This window comes from Aythya ferina (genome assembly GCF_964211825.1).
Source record: "Aythya ferina genome assembly, chromosome: 1".
Taxonomy (NCBI): Eukaryota; Metazoa; Chordata; class Aves; order Anseriformes; family Anatidae; genus Aythya; species Aythya ferina.
The window spans coordinates 200,580,646-200,606,288 of NC_140296.1; the positions used below are offsets into that span (position 1 = coordinate 200,580,646).

The 25,643-nt window shown below is 43.1% G+C and overlaps 1 protein-coding gene across 4 annotated transcripts in view; it reads right to left on the reverse strand.

The window, feature by feature from the left end:
• The window catches only part of CAMK1D (calcium/calmodulin dependent protein kinase ID), a 220,186-nt gene that overhangs the window by 77,079 nt on the left and 117,464 nt on the right, over window positions 1-25,643 (reverse strand). For all 4 annotated transcript variants that reach the window (XM_084517804.1, XM_084517803.1, XM_084517802.1 and 1 more), the window contains exon 3: window positions 11,000-11,074. In XM_084517804.1, coding sequence (XP_084373930.1) covers window positions 11,000-11,074 — 75 coding nt within the window. The remainder of the gene's footprint in view (window positions 1-10,999; window positions 11,075-25,643) is intronic.

A 25,643-nucleotide genomic window follows, 5' to 3' on the forward strand; every position in this document is an offset into this window, starting at 1 on the left:
GCCTTTTTGCATTAAATTTTTGAACATACACACAAATGAGTTGAGCTCCAGGATGAAAAGGGTGTGCAATAAAATGTCTTTCCCCAGGCATAATTTTTTAAAATATATTTCGTTTCATTTGGCACAGTCTAAAGAATTACCTGATATCTCCAGTGACAGAAATCTTACCTAGATTTCCCTCGCCACCCATCAAACTTGCCAAGACAGCTCCAAGGTGAAGAAAACCCTTTACATGGCAAATCCAGCTGTGAAACTGTCTGAAAAGAGCAGATTTAAAAGCTTCTGGCAGAGGATTTCCAGCCCTGAGATGCAAAATGTCAGCAGTGCTTTCTGTGGATGGTGCTGCCCCATGCTCACAAGAAACCCATCATGAGTCAATGGAAGAGACCCTAAGCTGCAAGAAGATGAATATTCCTGGTGTGCAATCAGAATAAGGTCATTTTCCTCTCTTCTGTGCTCTCTCTATCACTTAATTGTGTTTGCATTTTCCTGGCTGGTGGCTTCTGGCAACAGGGTGACCACAACCCTTAGGAGCAAGCACAGATCCCACCACCACAAGGAGCTTCCCCATGGTGCCAAGATGGGTGCTCGTCTATTTTTCTCCCTCTTTCAGGAGCTGAAAGAGACTCACGTCAGAGTTTTAATGGCAGAAAATCTAAGCTGGAGGTGAATAGTGAAAATTTCATTTTGCTAACTGGCTTTTAATGTAGGAACTTAAACCACAGTTTTTAGTATTTTTTTATTTTTTTATTATTTTTTTAATCTCTTTGTATGCTTGAGTAGGTCTTACTATCTCCACTTTCTTTCAGTGGATTTAAGAATGTTTCTGAGTTCTTTTTTGTTACAATACATTTTTGGAAGAAATATCTTCTTTTCATGGATATTATGCCAGTGCTCCTTGGAGTATTATCAATGAGGGATTAAGAAAACAGAATTATGAAATGGTTAAATGCTACTAAGAGAATAATCAGACAGAATATACACCAAACTTCTCCAAAACATTTTTAGCACTCCAGTCCAGAAATCCCTTGACAACTAAGCCAGGATCACACAGGCCCACATGGGAATTTTGTCTAAGAGAAGGAAAAGGGAGACACAAGGTTTTTGGTCTCTGAACACACTTTTCATCCAGTTTAGGGGAAAAAACAGCCTTTACAGGTTAAGATATAACCATGCGGCATGATCAGAACAAAATGAGCATATGCTCAATAAATGCATCAAAGAAAGGCTTCAGCAGCAACAGTATTTTCTTTTTCTATAAAATGCTTAAAAAAGTAAAAGTTTGGCTACAACAGACCTAACCACTGTTTCGGGGAAAAAAAAAAAAAAAAAAAAAAAAAAAAGATTTTTTTTCCATTGAAAACTTTTCCAAGGGAGAAAGTTTAAAGCAGAAAACTATGGCAAGAACTTCTTTAGCTCTACGAAAATAGTTTCTCTCAGAAGAGGTAACCACAGCACTACCAAAGAAAGTCAAAACAGGATTTTAGACAGGAACTGGTATTTCCATTAAAAAATCTACATTTTACATAATCCCATTTAGAGTCCTGACCCCAACCGCATAAAACTGTATGTATCTGCCTGGCTTTGAAACTACATACTATGTAGAGTCTTTGGGGGAAGGGTCCAGAAAAAAAAAAAAAAAGAAAGAAAAGAAAAAGAAAAAAAAAAGTAAAGCAAAAGATCTTCTCTTTCAGTGTGAAGAGGCTTTTGTATGGGGTAATAATGCTTCATCATCACCTTGCTCTTGATGGGATCTTCTAAAAGTTTTACGCGGAGCCTCTTGATAAGACAATAAAAATACAACTGCAAGGTAGTGCAACACTGGCTCTCTTATAGGCTCTGGAGCAGAATAACCTGACTATATTACCTTAAAAAGAGGTTGAAGCTGAGATATGCTTGGGAAAATAAGCATTTTTTTGGCCACAAACCCATTAGGTGTCTTCTGGTACACACTGACATGAAACTGTCATGAGCCTCCTACTGTCTCCAGCCTGTACAGCCTTCCTCTAGAAGACAACTCGGAGGGAAAAACAACTTTTAACGGTGCCACCATGTGAAAGAACAAACCTGTAAGCACTGATTTTAATTTTGCATTTTGCTTCAGTGCTGTGGTATTTCAATTCAAAGCTTTCCAGGTTGTTATGAAAGTCCTTTTCTGTTTAAGGACGTGTAACCATTTAATCAGAATGCCTCCGCATAGTGCCCAAGAGGCATCCTACCATCTCGTAATGAATTCTCATGCTGGGGCATATATAGATTTAACGTTTATTATCTGCCTTGCTGCAAAGCCCCTTCCTCCTGAAGCCAACACCAGCTATTTAATTGATTTTAGTGCAGGCAGTAAGTGCACCGCAGCGTAAATTACCAGGTACCGAGAGATGCAGAACTAAATGTGCGAGAGCAATTCAGCTACTACACAAACATCGGCGGCGATGAAACTTGTGGGCAAGGCATGAAAGAAATGAGATGGTTATCCAAAGCCAACAGAATGGAGTGTAAATTGCTAGGGCTCTAAATAGCCACCTGCCTGCTGTTCGGAGAGAAAGGCCCCACTCCTGCTCTCAGAGAAGCAGTGATATTATAAAGGGTTGCTGGCGGATATATATTGCTGCCTTGCGAATCGCCTACGCCAGCCCCAAGCAATACAATAGGGGCACGTTTGCCCCCGTGCCCAGCTGCAGTGGGGAGTTAGCAAAGGAGCTGCTGATGGAAGAGACTCGAGTCGATGCTGCCAGAATTTTGCTATCAAAAAAAACCACAATCAACTCACATACTTTTGTCTTAAGGATTTGGTGCCAGTCCTTGCTGGAGACTGGAGGTTACGCCAAGCAAGTTTTTCATTTTGGGCTCATTCCCTTCTTTTGGGAGTGTGGTAGGGGTTGCTGTGAGGTGGAGGAATGGCCCTGAATGAGTACCCTCAAAAAGGACTCTTTACTGTGTTCACCCAAAGATAATCGTATGCCCATCTGATTTATGAGCCCCCCAGGCCTTTCTGCAACTTTAAATAGTACTTTAGAACAAGGTCTATTGGGAGGTTTGGACAAACCTCTTGTTTTCTTTATTGACAAGAGCAGCTTCACAACAATAAATCTCTTAAAGAAAAGATCCATTTTCATCTGAATCGTTCACATTTCTGCAGAAAGAAACAACATTACCACGGTGTCTGTTCAAGGAAAATGTGGAAAAATTTCTCTATTATCTCTTCATTCCCAAGGCTACAGAAGAAAAAGGATCACTCCCCATCAGGTGTAGCACAGTGTTTTGATTGAAAATAAAAAAAAAAATCAGTGTTGCCTTGCTAATGTGTCAGAGTCCATATAAGACTCTTCATACTAAGTTATTGGTAATGAGTGCAATTTTAGGAACAAGGACATTGGCATTTGTCTACACCTCTTGAAGGTGACTGCCTACAAAAGAAATCATCATGAGAAAGTCCTTCACAGTCCCCAAGAAGAAGAAGATTCTCATTTCTCTCTCTCTGGAGGAAGGCTACGCTGATGTACAAGGACTGTGAGATGTCCTGCTCCTAGCCAGGGCTGAAGTCCTTAGACATAAAACAGTTGCAAGGAAGCAACAGGGCTGCTGCTCAGTGCCATTCCCAGGAGAAGGTGCTGTGTTTGGAGAGGACTTGGGGAGCAGGAGCTACTAAAAGTCCTGCCAGAGCCACAAGCAAGCAGGAGAAAAGCTCAAGTGCTCAGGGCATCTAGGACTACCTGATGAGCATGTATTGCACTTTTGGGACCATACACAATCCTGGCAGTTGCAGGTGTCTAGAAGTGATCCCAGAGATCACTCTGTGGTCTATCAATGTTACCAACAAATCTGTCCATGCCCTGATCTCTGCCCTGACACTGACTTTTCCTGGTCTGCTTATAACCTCTCAACCACTGGAAAAGCAAATACACTCCTTGCTATCGAACACTTACCAGTGTAACTCAACTGATGCAATAATCTCGTCTCCCAAAATTAAAAAATGTGAACTTGATGCTGGATTAATAACTACCACCCAGTTCCCAGGGGCATGATGCCAGGGGTCAGTTTATGAATTGCTCAGCACTTGCAAAACTCTTGTGGGAAAGTACTGAAGTACAGTCAGATTAATTCCCCTAACCTTGCAACAGGGTGACCTGTGTTATTCAGGCAATACACCTCTGAAGACCTTGATAAGGCATGCCTTTTTTAAAGATACCTTTTTTGTGCTATACTATTAGCCCAATCTCCGACTGCATTAAGCACTAGAAATGGGTTGAAAACAAAACCTGTGTTGTACATACCCAAACAGTGAGGAAAGATTTCAAAGTCTAACTAACATCCCAGCTCTGCAGTCTGGGTGTGCACCTGTGATATGTCCATATTGAAAGCCGAGATGGGCCTAGGCTTCATTTTTCTGAGCACTTCTCCCATGGTCGTGCCTGGTTCTCCCAGCCATGCCACAAATACACAACCCTGTTGCTGCTGTCCCACTTCATTTTCTGTGTTCACTAGCTAGATCCATCCTTGGAGAGCTGTTCCTTGTGCAGCATCCTATCCCTTGGTCAAAAAACTCTGGTCCATAGAAACACCAAAAGGCTTTTTCTCAACCACAGGACATAGTTAGTGCCATTTCTTGTTCCACTGCAGACTCCCAAAGGCATTTTTGCCCACATCAGTGATGCTTCACCCCACAGGCTGTGACGAAATGAAGTCTTTCGAGCTAGAACCCCTACAGCTTTGCTCAGCTGTGTAAAAATCCAAGCAAAGTTCCCTTGGCATCTTGCAGTCTCCTTCCCAGTGTACCTAATATGCACCAGCCTTCCTCATGCTGTAGTTCATAGGCAACATTTGCTCAAAAAGAAGAAAAAAAAAAAGAAAATTCATGAATATTTGCTTGGCCAGATCTTTCCCTGGCTAGTCATTAAACCCTCTGAGAGCCAACTGCCACATCAACTTATCATCCTATGCAGCATGATGAGGTGCCAGGAGCATGAATGCAATCCTTTCAACGTAGACCCAGTGCATTTTCAGTGGGTACCAGGCATTAATTTGAAATGCCTCATAGGAGCCAGTAGTACTGAAAATAAAGAGCAGAGTTTATGGGTGTGCAGCTGAAAATGCACTTTTTGTGTACCACAAAAGCAAGTGAATCCCCCGGTCAATCAGCTCCAGGGTTGTTCACTAATGGAGTTGTTTCTCCTGTTCCTGCTACAATAATTACTAATAATGATAATATACACACCATCCACAGAAAGCAGTGATGTGAGGGGCTTCTCTCAGCTGCTTGGACATAAGTATTCTCTGCTGCTAAAGAACCCAGCTGGCTTTTCTCCTTCATATAAGTCTCATTGTGAATGAAGAGAGATTTCCTTCTGTCTTTTACATAATGTTTTATGGGCACAAAAACGAAGTACGGAATAAATCCCATCTAAGGAATGCGGTGCGGCAGATCTATGTTTTGCTTTAATTAGCATCCTGATGTGATAGCGGCTTGGCGTGTGTATCACTGTTTTGTAACACAGCACGTCCTTGCTAGGCTCCTTAAGGAACCTGGCAAACAAGGCACTTCCCTCAATTGTCTGTTGTTTTTCTTAGAGGCTGAATATTTTCATTGAAATGTCACTAGCAAAGCCTGTCCATGCTCTGCTGCTCTCGGAGTGTGCTCAGGCATTTGGCTTTCAAAAAAAAACAAAAACAAAAACAAAGGGAATTCAGCACTTAATCACAGCTTAGCACTCCACTTGCCTTGCAAGCTTATTTGCAAAGCATACAGGTGGAAAGCAAAATCACAAGCACTGTAGGTTCCAATAATAATAAAACCTTCTGTAGATTGTACTGCAGGTAGGTGCATGCCTGTCTGAGCTACCTCTCTTGCAGGGTTGTAACAAGTTCATGTGTGGCAGGAGAAAGCTGATAAACAGCAGAAATGGGGCACCAAAACCCTGGGCCTGCAAAAGACTGGGCTCTCCATGCATGAGTTCTGGGGGAGTCCCTATCACCTTGGCTTTTCTTTGCTGGAAATCTGAATAATGCAGCAGAATTAAGATGTCAAGCTGGAAAACCCCTGAGGTCAGGATATTAAGCTCAGTTTGGGCTGGTTTTTGCAGAGGTAGAGAGAAGCATTTCAGGGTCAGCTGCTGCAGGCTGCTCTCCATAAAAACTTGCCCTGAGCAGTAACAACACGGCCTCAAACAACCTCATTTGGGGGAAATCCTCCAGCTTCCTCAGGAATCAGGAACACAGACTGACAGGATCTGGGTAAAACAGCCCTTCTACAGAGAAGGTCACTCTTGGATTGCACAGCCACCAAGGAGCCCACTGATGGAGCTTTCGCTTCTTGGAATCCAGAAGATCTCAAACCAGACCATGGACCATGCACCTCCCTCCCTTTCTTCTCAGCTCTGAGGCTTTAGTGCTGCTGGAAACCCCCATGTCCTTCTGAAACATCTCAAAAGTTAGCTCTGGTGTTGCAAAGCTTGGTGTTGCAAATGTTCTGAGACCCTAGTATTAAAAATTTCTCTGAATTTGGCACTATGCTTGGCATGAAAAAAAGTTCAGAGAAACTCTGAGGTGGGTGTTGAGGTTCAATCAGTACTTTACCTAGCTATATGCTTTCCAGGGCCTGCTGGCATAACGTTTAGCCATTTGAACAGCCTTGTTACCTTCATGAGGAATTAGAGAAATAAGACTTTCAGCATAAGTTTAAAATACAGCCTGGAAGATGGAGTAATTAGGGAATGCTCCATGCTCATCAGTGTTAAGCAGTGGTGTTGATTCCCTGGGGAGAGTGTGACTGCAGATTTTTAAGGACAGGCCAGGTGAATGCCATAGTGCCTGTTAGACATTTTTTTAGCCAGTTTTCCAAAGGAAGTGAGGCACATGAGGTTGATGTCTGTCTATCTCATTTTGTCAATCCTACTGACTTCTGACCCATCGGTCAAACTTCAACAGAGGATTGGAAATGCCAAAAATATTACGTTCTTACACATTTTAAGAAAATGGCTGAATAAAGGAGAGCAAGGAAATTCACACCATCGTTGATTTTTAACATGGCCCATATAATTTTGGAGAGGCAACAGCTCCAGCCCTTTGGCTGTGGCAGTGAGCAACACATCTCCATTAAGGCATGGAGGGGACTCGTGCATTGCCCATGCCCAACGGAGGGTGCACACAGACCTGCAGGAGATCAGACTTTGCTGTTTCACACCCTGATGCAGGCAAAAAATACTGATGAAGTCAGAGCCGAGTTTTGGGGATCTGCTCTGACCTGCACGGGCAGCACCTTTTGAAACAGCGCATCCAGACGGTCCCATAGTACTTGGACGGAAAGTGCATGTTTATGTAAATCCGTTTTTACGCATGACTTTCCAGCATGCAGGGGATGAATCATCAATATCCAAAGAGACCATTTATGCCAATGAAATGTTAGTATCTAACAATACGAACCACAACAGGAAATTTCCTTATACTGGCAAGATGAAGCAAGGCAGGGAGTCTAGAATATAGGTGGGGTAATTCTTACCAGGTGGACCCAGCAGCAACCTGCAATTGCTCACTAACAAAGTTTACTGTCATGTCAAGACATAGTTCAATAGAGCTTTTATTTCTGAAATTACTTTATTTCCCCCTCTCTTCTCTGATATCCTCCGGGTAAATCTCACCCAGCATCCAGAATGAATGAAAACTTCAGGGTATTTTGGTGTTTATCTTTGTTCTTGGGTTGAGGTATCCTGTATTTGAGGTAAATAAAAGAAGGAATAATGGCCCAGACATTTCTAAGAAACGGGTAAATGCCCTGAGAAAACATGTGAAAATCTGAGCTGTCAGATCTGGAGATCCCTGACCTGATCTCTGGTCTACCTTGCAGTAACAAGGCTGGGACAAAACAGTTTTATGATGGCTTGTATAAAAAGTATGTAAAAGTAAGGGCTTGAAACCAAAGCTGGAGGTGAGATTTCCACAAGAACATGCCAGGAAACACAAAGGACGTTCACCAACAGCTACCTAAATCTGGGAACAGCTCCCAGAGGGACTTGCAGAAATAAATTAAGTGTCAGGTAGATGCAGACAGCTGCCTCTTCACCTCCTTTCCTATGAGCTCCAGTGCAGACGCTGCCACCTGTGCCTGCCCATATCTTTGACAGAGCAAATGAGGTGCAATACTTATCCTTTAGGATGGCTGGCTAACAAGCACGGCTTTCAAGTAATAGCAGATGAACTAGAGGGTAAACATACACAGGGGTATGGAGTGCTTCCAACAGCCTTCTCCCACGGTGAGCTATGAGATGCTCAGGGGCTGTAACGTGGATTTTCCCCAAAACTGCAAGGAGTGCTCTGAAGGCTGGTGTTGAAAATGCTGCCCGTGCAACAGAAAATCTCCTTTGGCAATCGTGAGTAAGTGCCCACTTAGAAAGCAGTGAGTCACAGAGAAGGGCATGTGGACTTCAGATCTGCTCTGCCCATGATACCGGTCTTTGGTCCTAATTTTACCCCCTATTATTTTTATCTTAATGGGGCTTCCTAGAACCTGCTTGATCACAACCACTTCTACTTCACACCAAACCCCAGTTTTAAACGTTCATAACCATTGCCTCGATTAGGAGAATTATACAAAAAAATCAGAAGCTACAAAACCCACAAGGAATCTAATAATAAATAGGGCAGAGATGTAAACAAATAGATACCTCATGCCATGCAATGCTTCGGAGCTATTGTATCAACAAGTTGGTGTTACCTTGGAAACAAGAGATTATTTATGCATGCCTTCTCCCTGATGGAAACCGGGAAAGGAGGCATGCGGAATTGATTCTGAGTCTTCTGAACTTTGCAGAGATGCAGCCCCAAATCCCAGCTATTGATGGAAACTCAGAACAGAAAAGGGTTGCAGAGGTTGCACCATCCTTGGTGTGATGCCCATGGTGACAAGGACGACCATGCTCTCATCCTCTCCACCTTGGCACTGCATAACCCTTTTCTAAAAGAGCACAGAAGATTATTCCTAGGATACAGCCTGTCCAGAACACAGGACAACAGAGCCTTGTCTTGATTTGCAGCAGTGAGTAGGGCTAAAAATAACGTGACCCGGTATTAGCTGTCTTTAATAAAATAATCTTAAACTAATATGTTTTACCCCATAGCTGAGGCTCATTAAGTGCACGACACATACAAGTTTCACCACACAAGGTCTGCATGAGTGGGAGTTCACATTGCTGTCACTTGGTCACACTCAGATATGTGCTCAAATTCAAACAAAATGTTCCCAAATTTTGGATTCTTCATCCCAGTTGTAGAAGAAGCCACAGCCCTGAGCCCTCCAGATGAATTCCTAGTGCTGACTTCAGCCAGACGTCCCACCACCATCCTCTTTAGTGACACCATGTCCCTTTACAACAGCTAAATGCTTGGTCCTTGGGAAATAAATCATTTGTCTGGGTTTACAAATACAGCTATGACTGAAGGAATAGTTCCTTAGCTAAGTGTTGAATTGGGAGCAAATAGAATTTCAATAAGGCTGAAATTCTCTCCCTAGTCACCAGCGATGCACATGGGAACAAATGGGAATGACACAAATCTGAACTGGGTCAGGTTCAGCCTGGACATCAGGAAAAAACTCTTTATTGTGAGGGTAGTTGCACACTGGGATAGGCTTCATAGTGAGGTGGCTGATGCCCTGTGCCTGTCAGTGATCAAGAGGCATCTGGACAATGCCCTCAATGTCCAGAGTGGTCCTGATGTGGTCAGGCAGTTGGATGAGATGATCTCTGAAGGTCCCTTCAAACTAAACTGTTCTATTCCTTTCTGTTTATAATAACATATTTAGTGTTACCTATGATTACAGCCCTACATCTTAGATAAGCCAATGATATGGACATAAGAAATTTGGAAAAGCGAGGGTTACTCTACATTAAGCAAGTTAATAATAACTAGGAGTAATTACCGAAACACAAATAAGGATTTGTAAATCAGCTGGTCATGAAACTGGTACTTCCCACAATCCAGCTGGCGTGCTGGAATTTGCATAACACTGACGTGCCTGTGCAAATTGTTTTGCAGCATTTTGGGCAGAAATGTAGGACTACAAACACAAACTAAAAATGCGTAGGGCAGTATTTCTCCCACACTGCCAGCAGGATAACTATTAATGACATCTGGTCCCCAACAGCTTCCTGCAGGGTATTTAACTCCAGAGCTGCCTCTGTCAGATGCTCCAAGCTCCCCTATGGCACATCTGGCTCTTCACAGGTGCACTTTATCCCTCTGCCCTATGTCTGCTCCACTTTTGTTTCAGGTGACCTCGTCATTGAAGGAGAGGCAAGATGGTAAGAGGAAATTTTAACTTCACGTCATATTTTCTAATTGATTTCAAAAAGAAACAAAAGCAACATGAGCATTACTTCCCTCCTTCCCACCAAGTGGATGTGACAGGAGGGCTAGGTCAGCCACAACACGTCACGTACCAGGTGGGATCCTGTTCTGCTCAGGCTCAGAGTGGGGGGAAAATGGGGAACAAGACGGACTCTGGTGAGAAATATATGTCAAGGAACATGTTATGAGATGGTCCTGCTGCTGAGACAAGCTTTCTTGCAAATCTACCACCCATGCACATGGTGGCATCCTGGGTTAGCTCTTGCTCAGTACAGACCAGGTATCTACTAGATACCAGCTATCTACTAGATACCTGGTCTGTACTGAGCAAGGGAACTAAAAAGTTCCCTTGGAAAGGGAACTAAACCATGCATGGCAATTCCATGCATGGGGGGCCAGTTCTGATCCCTTAGGGATCCCCTGTTTACTCCGATTTAATTTAAAGGCAAGACCATTCACAAGACACCTTAGCTCCCAATTTTGCAACAACACAGCCCATCACACCTGAAGGTTTATTTTAAACACCAGCCAGAGATTTTGCAGACTGCAGCACACAAGACAGATACTTCTCACTTATCTCATCTATTGAGATAAAAAACAAAATGAGAACAAAAAGAGTTGGCAGATTTGCCACAGAAACTTGATTATGTTCAGTACTTACAATTGCATGACCAGGTATAAATGGTTTGGGCTCTCATAGATGTCTTCCAGGGCAACTATATTTTCATGCTTGATCCTGGAAAAAAAAAAAAAAGTAAGACGAATAAGTAAAAGATGAAACAGAGATTTTTAAAAAGGGGCTGCAAAGCAGAAAGCTACTTTTAGTCAGACACAACTTGCCAGTGCTCCAATCAGCACCATAAAATAGGATCTTGACCAAAATAAAGTCACAAGTGCTTCACAGCCCAGAATTCTGTTATTACTCTGAGAAAATTCCCTCAATCTGCTGCAAGGTCAAAATGTTCAATGGTTAGGTATTTGGGACATTGGAGGTTTAAAGACCTTGTGTCAGGTGAATGGAGATGGTTGCTTGGATGTTGAAGTCTCCACACAGCAGCAAAGCTGGGTGCAAGGAGATGGAGGCAGGGTGGGGGCTGGAGGGTTTTGCCCCCATGCAGAAGCTGGAGCATGTGTACAGAGGCCATACAACAGCTCCATGCCCCTTCCCACTGAATTTGGCCCACTCTGATGTCACACCCAGTCTGTATGCCCAAATTTCCCTGAAGTGTTATTAAGCACTGCGTGCTTTCCATCCAAAGGCTCCTGGCAGGTTTTCTACACCCTCATGACACGGAGCAAGAAATCCTTCAAATCATCACCCCTGAGAATTGCTTCAGTCTCCATAGAGCTGCTTTCTTCTCCCTCTGAACACAGTTACATAAACACAGGATTTCTGAAAAGTGACTGAATTTGGTGCTCTGCCATGTGGATTTTCTGATGTCTCCTAAGGGCTGAGCCTCCGCTGACACTTCTCACGAGGGACATGCACAGGCAGATCATGCAGTGACATAAACCTCACTTCTAAAGGAAACCAGGTTTAAAATACAGCCCAGCAGGTGGGCTAAGGACATGGGTTGTTCCCACCAAGCCTCCAGGACCTCTGGTTTGTCAAAATGGTAGCTTTAAAGAGAAAAATCATCTCTCTAAACATACATGTAATTAACTATTCAGAGCAAAGCCTCTCTGGGTTTGCTCCTTAAATACTTAACAAACAATTTCCAAAGGATGCATTTAACTTGTGCAAGCCCTAAAGAGACAACCAGTACAACTCCAGGGGCAGAATATTAATTACACCAATTACAGACAATTGTTTTAAGAGCAAGAGAAAGCTGGGAAATGCCATGCACAGTCTGCTTATTAAACAGCATACGGACATGCTCAGAAAGAAGGTAAAAATGCCTTATCAGCAAATGCAGAGCTCTTTACATGTCTCAAGGTTCAAGAGGATTAATTAAAAAGCTTAATTATGTGTCAAGACCTTGTCCTCAGCACTCCCAAGCATCCCAATGTCTGTGTGATGATGCTGAGAGCAGAAGGTCCCCAGTGCCTGGCAGGGTCTTTCCCGTAAGAACAGAGACTAATCCAATTTCCTCTGAATTCACCAGAAAGATTACGACTGACCTGAATTTATGCCCACAATCAGTCATCAAAAGCTGTCTTCATATAAGGACCTCCATGTACAGGAAATTTAACTTCAACAACAAGTGAGCCTAAATACAATACGCTACAGGATGTCAGAGCAGAAAATACGTGAGTAGGCTCTTCACTTTGCTTAAATATTGGGAAAATCCCATGATATTTTAGCAAAATTTCCTGGTAGACCCCATCACAAATCAAGTTCTTCTTATTGAAAGCAGGAAACCAATAGACCACCCACTTGGCTTTGTACGGTCCCTTAAGGGTTGCAATTAGGGCAAGGACAGTTTTGCTTTGTTTCGGTGAGCTGAAGGCACTCTTAGCTCCCAAAAGACATTTCCAACAAATATTCACTTTTAATGGAAACTCTCATGTGTGTTTATTCATTTTCCTTTATGCACACGCACAGGCATGTGATCGTCTGTGTACCTGATACCATCATGACAGAGAAGGTGGTTTTAATACCAGTAGTGATAGCTGTGTAAAGCCTCCAACGTAGTCTGCTGCACATTTTTGCCACACACATATATTAATGCCTTTCTATATGTGTGTGGCAAATCAAACGCTTTGCATTTCTATTTTTATTTTCTATTTCGAGAGCCTCCTTTTTATTTTGAGAACCTCGGAGGTTCTCCAAACTCAACCCAACCCCTGTGAGGCAGCTGCCAGCAACACCTAGCGGTTGCACGCCCGTGGGTAACAGGGGGGAGCACCCACAAAGACGAGCAGTTGGGGTGGCAGAGGGCAGAGAGGAGCCTATCAGACACACAGCGCTGCAGGCTGAGGGTTGCCACAAGACCTTCTCCCTTTCCTTATTTGCAAAGCAAATGGGCCCTGTGCTGCTGCACTGTCTGAAGGCAGATGCACTTGCTCAGCTTTAAAGCGATTCCTTGGCAAAAGATGCAGGGAGAAAAAAGAAAGCAGAACGAAGGAGCGAGACAGGGGACAGAAAACCCAAGAAGAAAGGAAAAGAAGGCAGCAGAAGCTGAATCACCCCCAAAGAATAAAAGGAGTCACCCTGTAGGGGTTAAGATATTTGGAAGAAGATGTCCTACGTGGTGACAACCATCCACAGCAGCCACCCATCGACCATTGGCACTGGACAGGCTCACTGTGATGGTCAGAGGCATTTATTTCTGCTCTGCCTCAGCCTCCCCATGATCAGCAGGGCCTTCACCTTGCTGTTACTCAGTGCTTAATGTTCCTGCCAAAGCGCACATCGCTTGGCTCGCACAACATTTCCATGCTCAGAGGGAATCCCGAACGATACGCTATTTAAAGGAAAATGGAATTCAAAATTAGAAAATGACAATAATCAATGGAGCTAGCTCGGGCAGAAGGCTACGGGTTAGATCCAGCTGCATGTTGGGCTGGTGAAGCCGAGAAGCTGTGAGCTACCCAGCAGAGGTCACTGCAGCCAGCAGCAACCGCTGCTGCTCTTTGCTTAATCTGCAAGTTTGTGCAATCCTTTCATTACTTTAAAATATGGGAGAGCGATCACCTGGAGTCCTGCTACAAAACAATGAAGCTTCCCTGGCTGAACACCTTTCTTTATGACACCACCTCGGGATTTGTGGGATCAGGTGTGTTACTGACGTGGTGTTTTGTCCACCCTGCAAAGCCCAGAGGGGAGCAAGGCAGGTGTGAGGCACTCCTCAGCAGCACCAGACACATGGGGAATGGGGACAGATACTCCTGGCTTGCAGAGATGCTCAGGTAAATCAAGAAATGAGAAAAACACCATGCAGCGGCAGTGACTTGATGGTCACAGATCAGGAAGGATTTGGGGATGGCTTACTGAACTCTGATTTTATCCCCATTTAGAAGCACCACGTGAATCTCAGAGGTTCAGGGATTCATGCTGCTCAAAACGCCTCTGTGCAGCCTCATGGCGATCTCTCTCAGCAGAGATACTCACCCAGCTACCTGAGCTCCTCAGCACCTGCTGGGGTTTATTCTTTCAAAGGAGCTGTTCTCACTTGGCAGAAGGAAGGCAGTACGCAGAAAAGCTAAAGGGGTTATCTGCAATCTGATGGGAAGATGAAGCAGATTGCCCAAAGCCAGGGGGACTCATTATTCCAGTTTCCTTTCTTGGAGGGACACAGTGGTGACAATGCCCCAAAAGCAAACATCAAAACCTGGGCTTGGATAAAGCATTTTAGATCAGTTTATATAAATCGTTACAAACAAGAAAACATCCATCTGAGGAAATCTCCCTTATCACTCTTTCAACCTCCACTTTCTCACACTTGATATTTTTCTGGCTGCTCTCCCTCCTTCCTGGCAAGCCCCAGGTGCTGCTTCCATCTCCCGCACCCCATTGTGTCCCCAGAAATCCCCCTGTGTTTGACACAAAGGGAAGGTGCCACCTCCCATGAGATTCAGCTACAAGACCAGGAGCTGCTGGAGTCCTGGGGACAAAGAAGGGGAAAAAACAGCTGGAAGCGAGAATCAGGGAAATTTAAGTATAGGGAAAAAAAAAAAAAAAAAAAAAAAAAAAAAAAAAAAAAAAAGGAGTGATTAATCCTAGTAAGAAACTAGGAAAAGAAATGACAGATTCATCAAATTCAGAGCAGCACTGGTTTGAAAGCTGTGCAGGCAGACACGAGCCACAAGGCATGATGCAGATGCAACTGAATAAAATTATAGGATTTTCCCTCTGGCCTTTCCAGTCTGTTATTCTGCTCATGTGCTTCTACGGAGGTGTCAGCAACATGAGCAAACAGGGGCAGTGCTGTACCTGAGCAATATAACATGTGTGAACTATAAACTGTAGATTAGATTAAATATAAAAATCTAATAAAAATACTTATAGATAACCTAATGTACATATAAGAATTGAATCTAATAATCTAATATATGTATTTATAGATTGAATATAAGAAACTACACCATATATGAACCAATGATCTAATTGCTAGCTAGGACTTGGAGGAATGAACTGAACAGGGCAACCAAGGACTTCGGGTGGCTTTTCCAAGCATGGCAGCTGTGCAAACAAGGGCTGACGGGAGAGCGTTTGATCTGCTGCAGAGCACCAAGCACCGACCGGTCCTCTTTGCTTGCTGTGGAGTCATTGTGCAAGAGCGTTTGGGGACTCGTCATTTTTCCCTGACTGCTACAGCACCCAGTGCTGCTGAAAGGCAGAAATATCTTCCTCTGAAGGAGCTGAAACCTGCCCACGAAACAAGACCTGACTTGACCAGGAATGGCGTTTGGACAACACTTCCCATCACGCCGAACTGGGTGTGCTGTGGTGTCGCAGTAGCAATGAGTACGTGGTGAGGAACCCCAGTGATACCAAAATCCACTCTCATCACTAGACAGCAGAGAGCTACCACGTCCCACTCACTGCCACCAGAAGGGCAGAAGTGCCACAGGATCAGAACAAGCCCCAACAGGTAAAGCTCACTTCAACATTCAACAAAAAATAAAAATTAAAAAAAAATAATAAAATCAATATACTCTGCAGGCTTTAGCTGGAGGTTGCTATTAAGAAGCAAAGGACTGAATTATGGAAGTTGATGTACAATAAAGGAAGCTAAATCCTTTAATGACTGAGCTTCCCATGCACCTCTGCTGGCTCCCAACCATCGCAGAGGCCGAGCAGATGAAAGAAAACTGGTTGCATATTGCTGCGGATCATTAATTAGAGGGGCAGCACAGATGAAAGCCAAGGACCCAGATTTTGCTGTTCCTTTGGCTGCCAAGCTGGCAGGAGAGCGCGTTAAATCTCCTATCTGCAAAGGCATGCTACAAACTGTGATTGAATCACTTATATTAACATCTATCATATTTAACATTGAAAACGAGGATCAGTTAGAAGAATACTGTACATAAACCTTGGGCAAACACGAGAGCTGTTTAAGTAGGGCAGGTTTCCCATGTAACAACTCTTTTCGAGCCAGAGCGTTGCATTTCCAAGACATGACATTTAATGCCGCACCTCCACGAACAGCACGTGTCAGGGATGAAATGCCACAAGAAAGCAAAAATAATTTTGCAAAAGCCCAAACTAACAAAGCCTGAGTCTGTAAGTATTTGTGGCTTTTGGTAACCAAATGCCTTTGCAATTGAGTACTCAGTTATTTCCACCTATGCCCCACAGCAGCATGGGGTTACGGGTTTGAGGAATTCACCCCTTGGCCAAGGGAAGTGTTTTAATCACAGTTCTCTGAGAAAGAGCAGTGGGATCTGTGGTGCCTCCTCTCCACGTGAGGTCTCTTATAAGTCGGATCTTTGAAAATCAACTGGACATGAATGATGGAAGGAGTCACACCACCAACTCCATCCCCACCCCTTCTTATCCCACAGCCCCCAAGCATCCTCCAGGGTGGGTATTTTGCAGATGGATATTCCCCATATAGCTCCACTGCTATTTGCATGAGCAGAGTTCGGCTTGACACTTCTCCCATCGTCCAGGTTTCCCTCCTACGTGGACTTTCTGGTGTGAACAGAAGGAATGAAAGCTCCAGTCCAGACTTCTTCACACAGCTGATATTTATCAGGTCTCTCCTCCATGGATTCCCTCGTATCTTTTAAAAGATGACTTTATAGCAGCTCTTTCCCCCTCAAACAGCCAACGTGCACGTGGTAGTGCAGCAGTGGTGGGTTCTGTGGCTACCGAAGGGGCTGTGGTCTCTGGCATCTCAGTTCAGTGGTCTCCCTCTTGCTCACTCACAACACACATGCAAATAATGGGAAACTTAGAGAACCCTCCACTAGCCACAGAGCAAAGGTGTGAACAAAAGCAGGCAGATGTCAGTTGTTCTTGACAGAAGTGGCTCTCCAGAGCTTACAAAATCAAAACATCTTGTTTTTTTTTCCCCCAACTGCACGTAGATTGCCCTTTTTTATTATTTTTTAAATTATATCCTTAATTTTCTTATTACAAAGATCTGAAGGAGCATTACTGGATTGAGTATTGAATATTCACTTGCATTGAAATAATAGGGAACTCATATTATGAGCAGAAAAACAGAAACATTGCTAACCATGTCTCATGGCCAGATGGCATTTTTGACCTCGTCTGATCTTCTTCCACTGCAAAACCTTTTGTTCCCACCCACACTGCCCACCTTGCCTTGCTGGATCTATTGACTGGGCAAGGGAGAGCTAATTTCAGCTCAAAGCCAGATGGTTCAGACCCCATATGGCAGAATAGCTAACCCTCTGTGGTTGGAAGGCCAAAGAGTTGAACTTTGAGGTCACATGTGGTCTGCAAACCACAGACTGTTCATAACATGGGATGGAAATTAACATTTTCTCTAGCATCTTTAGGATCTCTGCGTTTCTGTGACGTTAACTGGAGTGGATAGGAAATATTATCCTACTGCCTGCTTTGAAAAACCTGCAAGGAGAGGAAGACCCTGAATGCCTTGGAAGATGGGACTTAAAGGCCGACGTGGTGGGATGTATCAGTTCATTTATCTTCCCTCAGCCCCAGTACTGGTAGCCAGTGGCAAGCAGCCTATAGCAGGCATTCAAAGGGAAGAAGGGACAGCCAAAATCCAGGAGGCAGATGCCCACCAAAAGGCCCTCTCCTATTAACCTTAGAAGATGATAATAATTTTCCATTTATTTTTTTTCCTGGTTTAGTTGTTTCATGATTTAGCACTTCAATTTGAGAAATAATTTGCTGTATGTAAATAAATGAGCTGGGATGGGATTTGTCTCGAGCAGGTGTCCCAGCATGGTGCTGAGTGTTTCTGCTATCCATGGAGCTGCCTTCTTCAGGGCTTGCCTGGGATTATTACCTTCTGCCCAGAGGAAAAAAGTTGGAGATGTGCCAGAAGACCTCATCATGTGTTAATATAAGTTCTCCTCTCTCCATTTCATCTTTCATATCCTACCCATCATCTCCATGATCCGTTCCTCCTCAAGGGTGAAGATCCAGAAATCTTTCTAACCTTTTCAATGGCCTTCCTTCCCCAGCACTGCACTTCTAGCACCGATGCCAGCCTTATGCACCACGTTCACAATATATTCTTTGAGATTTCAGTGCAGTGTCAACTTGGAGATGTTTCACAGCTGGAAACTTGAGTTTTGTAGTTCAGCAGCTGTAGCACTAACTGGCTGTGACAAAACCTGCCCACATAAACCTCACCATTTCTGTTCTGTGCCCTACCTTGTCTTGTACTCCCAAACCATGTAATCCTTCTTTTCATTTCTAATTTCTCCAGATCCTGTGAGCAGAAACTAGTCTGGATTTTTCACCACCAGGGGCACTTGCTGATGAGCAGCCTGCATGGTGGCATTCTTCCTTTACCACTCTGCTCTGCACTGCAGCTTGAAAAAGGGGAATTTTGCTCATCTTAAAAAATAGCTTGTTTTCCTCCTAGGGAGGGGAGAGAGCTGTATGAACCTCCTCAGCCACACAGCATCTGTATTTTCCTTCTGGTGGCACTTTCCAGCTGCCAGGCACCATGCCAAAGGCATGCTGAAGGCAATATCCTGGCAGTTTCTGAAGTAGCTGGCTCCAGCTGTTGTGCTGCTGTGTGCATTAAGCATGCAAGGAGTGAGCCCACAGGCTTTGCTGCCTCCCCAGGACACAAGCTGAGGTTATGCCCTGTTCTGCCTTATCTCCAGATCATAACAAAGCTCAGACAAAGGCTGAACATCCCCGGCACAGACATATGGGTTTTCACTAGGCACTGATGTTCACTATAACCCCATACAAACATATCAAATGAGTGTAGGCACTTTGAGACTAAAAGTGAGGGTTTCTTGGACTGCACACCCAGACTTAGGTACCAAACTTGTGTCCAACTGTTTATTTTAGATACGAAAATAAGTGAAGTACTTGTCTTGAGTGTTTTAATGCGAAGGCTGCTCAGTAGCCTTTAAAGAAAGCAAAATTCAAGTTCTATTGCAGAAACTCACAGCTCTAGAAGGAAGACTAGGACCAAATAACCTTCTAACATGCTTGGACTCCTACAATAGGACCAGCACCTGCTTATAAACCAGCTGAGATATCCCTACATAAATGCCATCCCTGATTTCAGGAATATCCCCAATTTCCACGAGAAGCTGACCAAGCCATCAGAACAAGGGTTTCCAAGCAGAGGCTTACAATTGGCAGTGCTCAAAAAGGCTTGCAAAGCTTGAGCAAAAACTCTCCAGACTGTTTAATTCAAAACACATCAAAACAAATATTAATAATGAATTAATCATTAAAGGTGAAAAAGATAAAAGTAGTGGCTGCAGGGATTTATCTCAGCCAAAAACAGAGAGCCATCTTTTAGTTGTTGGCAGCGGCGTTGTTTTTCCAGCGTGGAGGAGTGTGGGTTTACATATGCAGCCAGTAATTATAGCGGGTTCCCACTCCCTTGCCCAGGAGATGTGGGAGCTATGTGCCATTAAAAGTGGTGAGCAGCTCCTGGGCTGAGGTGGCTCACTCTGACAAGGTTTCATGCAATGAAAAATCAACAAAAAAAGAGGCAAGGTTTGCAAAACCCATGAAAAACACTGCCCTAAAGGCTGACACTCCTGGGGAGGGTGGTTATCCCAGTACCTTGCCTCACCAAATTAGAAGCCCTTATTTAGTTTACAGCAAATGAAGGGGTGAATAATGGGTATAATGCTCTTTTCATAGCCTCCTGGTTCTCAGATGAGTGCAGTATGTACACATACATTCGCTGGTATCTGCAACCTGACAGCAGATAGTACACTTCTGAAAAGAAAGTTCTGCCATCCGTGAAATATCCATTTGACACAGACACGGGGATGTAGTTGCCTACTATTATCTCCTTCATTGGTTTGAATACATACTAATGAAGGGTGAATGTTATACCACCCACACACAGAAGTTACACAAAAACATGGAAAACTGCCTGTTTGGAGGAGCAAGGGACTGAGAGGTAGAACAAAACTGAGTATTTCATTCCACCATATGGGAAATAAATGTAATTTTCACCCAGGTGTCACAGCTGGGACTCAAAGCTGTGGCTTGCACAGGATCTTTAGTTATTGGTTTGTCCTAAAAGCCAGTACATATGGTTGAGGTGGACCCATACTGCTGATGGCAAGGACAAGAAATGGCAAAAAAATGAGGATCATGTACATACTCAGAGGATGATCACATTTTTTCCACAAGCAAAGCTGAAAAGCAAACAGGTAACCAAGCACGCCTGGCATCCTGAGCATAAACTTTTTTGCCTCCCAGTGAGCTTGATGAGCCCCTTGCATGCTCAGCGCTGCAGATGGGGCTATCACAAATTGTTGCTGGGCAGCCTGGTAAATCACAAGCCTATATTGAATCCTGTCAGTGTGTGTGTGTGTGTGTGATAATTAAAGCCCATGACAGTTCCTCAGTGCCATGCTAGAGGCCAACACTGTCAGATTTGCCCAGCTGCAGTTGTATCCCACAGTGAGAAACATGAATGCTCTCCAAAAGCGGTGGGAGTGTCTGTGGGTACAGGGGGGATAATAATCACTCTGCTTCCACTAGCACGTGTGCTTTCGAGTCCCAGTTTTGCACATTTGTGTCCTGCAGACCACAGTGGACAGCCCAGCTCTCTCAATTCCCCCATGCAATCCTTAGCAGGCATCTCAGCACTGGCCTGACTCAAACACTTGGTCTGCTGTGACGAGCCACATGACAAACCACGAGGAAAAAACTGCCAGAAACACCCCTCTTCTCCACCAAGCTACTGGGAAGCCAATATATTTTATTTATTTAGAAAGACAGAAGGATAAGTAAGAGGCTAGGCAGGTTTCCACATTTCATCATCGCTGTATTAGGACACTCCTACACAGAAGGCTGCTCCCCCAGTTGCCTGTGGGAAGTGCCAATAGCCCTCGGGTGAGTCATATACACCCTATAACATAAGAGAGTAAGTGGGAAAGCTCTGCACAGCGGGGGATTGATCTCAGAGGACGATCACAGCGCTCTGTGTTCATTATGAGCTACTGTTCTCAATCATGGTGTTGAGAAAGCCAAATTCCAGGGCAGATTTTCGTTTCCTGCAACCGGCGTGAAAGCTGTGGGACTCCCGAATGTCCTGGAGCCACTGCTCTGCACATCACGTAATGACAGAGGAAAGTACAGTCCTCTGTAACTGTGCCTGCCATTTTAAAACTAAGTGAAGGCTACTGATGTTCAAGCTTGATTTATTTTGAATCTTCTCTGATAGTGGAGGCAGAAATAAGTCTCCTACTTCCACTGCTATTGGGCTTGCTTTGCACGCCATCTTCAGGAAAGAAGCAGAGGGATGGAAAAGAAAGGAAATTCCCAGTGTTTTCCAAAACCCAATGGGGAGAATTAATCATGGCATAATTCAGCCAGGCCAAATCTTGAAATATTTAATCAGGCAAGGCCGCTGGGAACCTCACTTGGCTGGATTCAGATTTTGGCAACATCGCTGTAGAGTACAAAGTAGATCTGAACTTGACGCACCAAGTGGCAGAAAAGTCACTTAACCGTAACAGTGTAATTAGCACAAATTCTTGCTAATAAGGATGCATTTGGCTTGTGTATGACAGCTAATTGGTTTTTAACCAGGTGAGAATAGGGCTGCAAAAGTTAATCTCCCCAGTTTTACAAAGGATATGATAAAAAGGGTCTAATTAAAAATTAAATAGTGTTGAAGTTCATTTATTCTTGCTACTTGTCTTACGGTGGCGTACGGGGACCCTATGTATAGGTTTCTATTTTTAGTGGAGAGAAACCTGGATTCACATGTCCCCAGTGTGCCATCGGGGAGGTAGCAGAGGAGGTTAAACCAGAAGCCAGGTCTATACTTGCAGCCACCCGCCCAATAAAGAGTACTTGAATTTGCTGTTCCTTCTTTTGCCCATAGCATGGAAGTAAATTTCCAAAAACACCCACTTAGTAGTCAAGGACCAAACTTTTAGAGATTATTAGTCACCTTATGATGCAAGAAACTTCCTACAGTAACTATGCATCAAAGCACTTTCAAACTTATTCCCAAGAATCTTCAGATAGTTAAATGTTTTTAAAATATATCTGCAAATGATTGCTAGGGTAATATAGGCACTAAAGAGCTGGAAGCCAAGACTCTTTCCATAGATTTAAAACCTAATAATCACTGCAGATGATTTTTTTTTAAATATGTCACTACAGCACTATCCTGCTCAAGAACATGGATGTTAACAATGCCAGTGCTTCAGACAGCAACAAGGAGAATATTAGTGTCATAAACTACTGTTTATGACATTATTAATGTTTATTAATGTTAAAAGACGATAAATACCTCCTGCAAAATGCAGGCAAGTCAGACTGTAAGAACAGCAGGGCTAAAGAACAATATTGCAACGACATGTGGATTATTTTTCCATTTTACTAGGTTTTATCACTGCCCATTGATTCTTTATGTGCCACAATGAAGCTGAAATGGGAATGAAAATAGTTGGAAAATAAGAGCTCATAAATATATTTCAAAGGATAATGACAGCAGCTTTATCTTTATCAATTCCTGTTTTTATTCACTTAACTAAGGAGAAATCAGTATGAAAAAGTGGGTTGTTTCATGGCATTTAAGAGAATGATTTCTAACCAAATGACTTCTAAACTACAGCGCTATAGATTTCTAATATTTTATGCAGCCAAGTCACACATACAAGTCACACACAGTGACTCATTTTTTCCTAAGCAATACATCTAATTAATTCAAGGTATTTAGAATGAAAGGTAGCTATTAGACGATGTCTAAAATAAATGGTACTAAATGCAGCCTTGGAGCTGATGGACATAGGGCATTCCAGTAACATCACCCTCTCCTCTGTGTTGTACACTACAAATAACACTGAGTTAATACATTTAAATCGTGTTCTTTGTAAAGTGCTTCTGCTGATAGTGCTTGTCAGGATGATATTAGAGGACCCCCAAAACAACAAATCTTGCTTCACCAAGGGCGCATCAGCTGGGTGCTGAGTGGAGCATGTTTTTGGGAAGAAGGCGTTTTCCAACTCAGCCTTCACTTGCTTCTCCCACAAGAAAAAAAGAGCTGCAAAGCAAAGGGTGTGATTTTATAGCACTCACTCCTGCTTATTGTGTGCTCGATTGAGACAATGCATTAAGTTTACATCACTTCATGAAACAGACATCAAAACTGCATCTTTTTTATCTCAGCTTTACGAAGCTTCCATACCTTCAGTGCCTTGATACAAATTGCAAGTAAATTAGTTCATAGATATGAGCACAGGAAGTAAAATAAACAGCAAGGAAAGTAGTCGGTGATGTGATCAGCATCACAAACTTTAGAGGTTGGAAGTTCATTTCTAGACCAATGTAGACATTCTCACAGGTCTCATCAGCCACAATCTGGTGATCTCCTGAGAGGTGGATTTAGAATAAAATTTATAGAACCTCTCACTTCCAGATGCAGCACAAATACAAGCACAGATGCTCCTATACAATTGTAATTTATGCCTAAGCTTAAAACTTAGAATTACACAGGTCCACATCTATTATGTCTTCTCACATTTCACATTCTCATGTGAAATACCTCTTCCAGTTTAACTTTGAATTACTTTGATATTGGAATTTATTGTAAATCCTGGTACATTTGTTTCTATTTAGGCATTCTATCCCAGTCTTTTTGCCTCGTTTTATTGCTATACTCACCGATTTACACTTCAGCTTGTGCATTACTGCATTACTATGTTATTCTGTGCTCTGATGGGATTTTAAAATAACAACATATTTGATGCAAATAATTGTTTCCTCCAGACAGGAGGACATTTGTGTGTTCTCAATAGGACTGCAAGAAGGAGGAAGCTACCTGCTGAGTTAATGCTTGCAGCTCTGAGTTTCCATTAACCTCCTAACTTGGACCATTTTTCATTATGAAATCATGACCTTCAAACCAAGCATATGGAAAAAAGTACATTTCTCCCCACTCACATAGCTCTGAAGTGTGACTGAAAACACTGTTCTCACACTTTTAAAAAATCCACCTTTGAGCTAGGACCAAAAATAAAAACTTGTAAAACCAATGGAATCTGTTCAAGAAGTTAAGAGCATTTCAAAGGGAGCCAGACTTAGCATGGAAACATGCTCAGGCTTCACACTGGCACAAGCTACAGGTAAACATTTTAAACAAATGCTCTGGAAATATTTAGGAAAAAAGAATCATAAATCCACATTTCCAAAATATGTTCTCTTTTTTTTTTTTTTTTTTTTTTTTTTCTTTTTGTTTTTTCTCACTGAGACAGCCATAACACACAAGACAACGGACAAGAAAGCTCCCCAAGGGGTAACACAGATTTCAGTGACCCAAAACCATGTCTGTAGTACTGGTCATGCCACATAGTCATAATCCCATGTACAAAATCTGCTGAGCAATTAACATTACATCAGTCGTGCATGCGCTTAATTCACACACAATTCACTGCTGTCACTGGGATTAATAAAGACTGTTGAATTATGTTTTGCAAATTCCATACCAGATACAGGTGGGGAAGGTGAGGATCTGTTTCTAAGTTGTCATTTTGCTTTTGACAGGCATAAATATACTTCTGAGTAGATAATCAGAGTCATCAAATCTCAGAGCATTTAATCACTCAGCAGGAACAGTTAAAACACTTAAAATTAATCTTGCATTAGCTTAATTGTTACTCTGTGCTTCCCATTGTGTTTGGATTTTCGGGTTTGTTTTCACCTCTTATTTTCTCCTCTGGTTTCAGCTGCCTCCTCCCCATCAATTTGCTCTTTGTCAGAAGTTTGCCTGAAGGTGGAAAGCTCTTCCCTGCTCCGTGTCAGGCTCTCTGGCGTGCAGAGGTTGGCTCTGCAGCTGGTCTTTGTGCTACTCATGCTGTGTAACAGCACAGGGTCATGTATGGCTTCCAAAGGCTTGTGCTTCTATTTGTGCTGTCTGTGAGACCCCACTCAGAGGGACAATCAGGGACATGTGCTAAGGAAGGGGAGGGAAGAGCCCCAGATGTACATATTATGGTTACTGCAGTCTCCTCTCTGGTGTTTTTCATGCACTCATACAGCAGCAAAGCACATTTCCTAGTCTGTGTTATTGAATGCACACTACCTGGTGATTCTACATACTCCCTGAAACATAAAACATTTATTTCCTAGTCCATGTTATTCATTGCACACTACTTGGTGGTTCTACCACTATCTATTCCCTGAAATATAACACATCTATTGCTATCTTCTAGAATCTTAGCCTATTCCCCATCTTACCTATCTCACT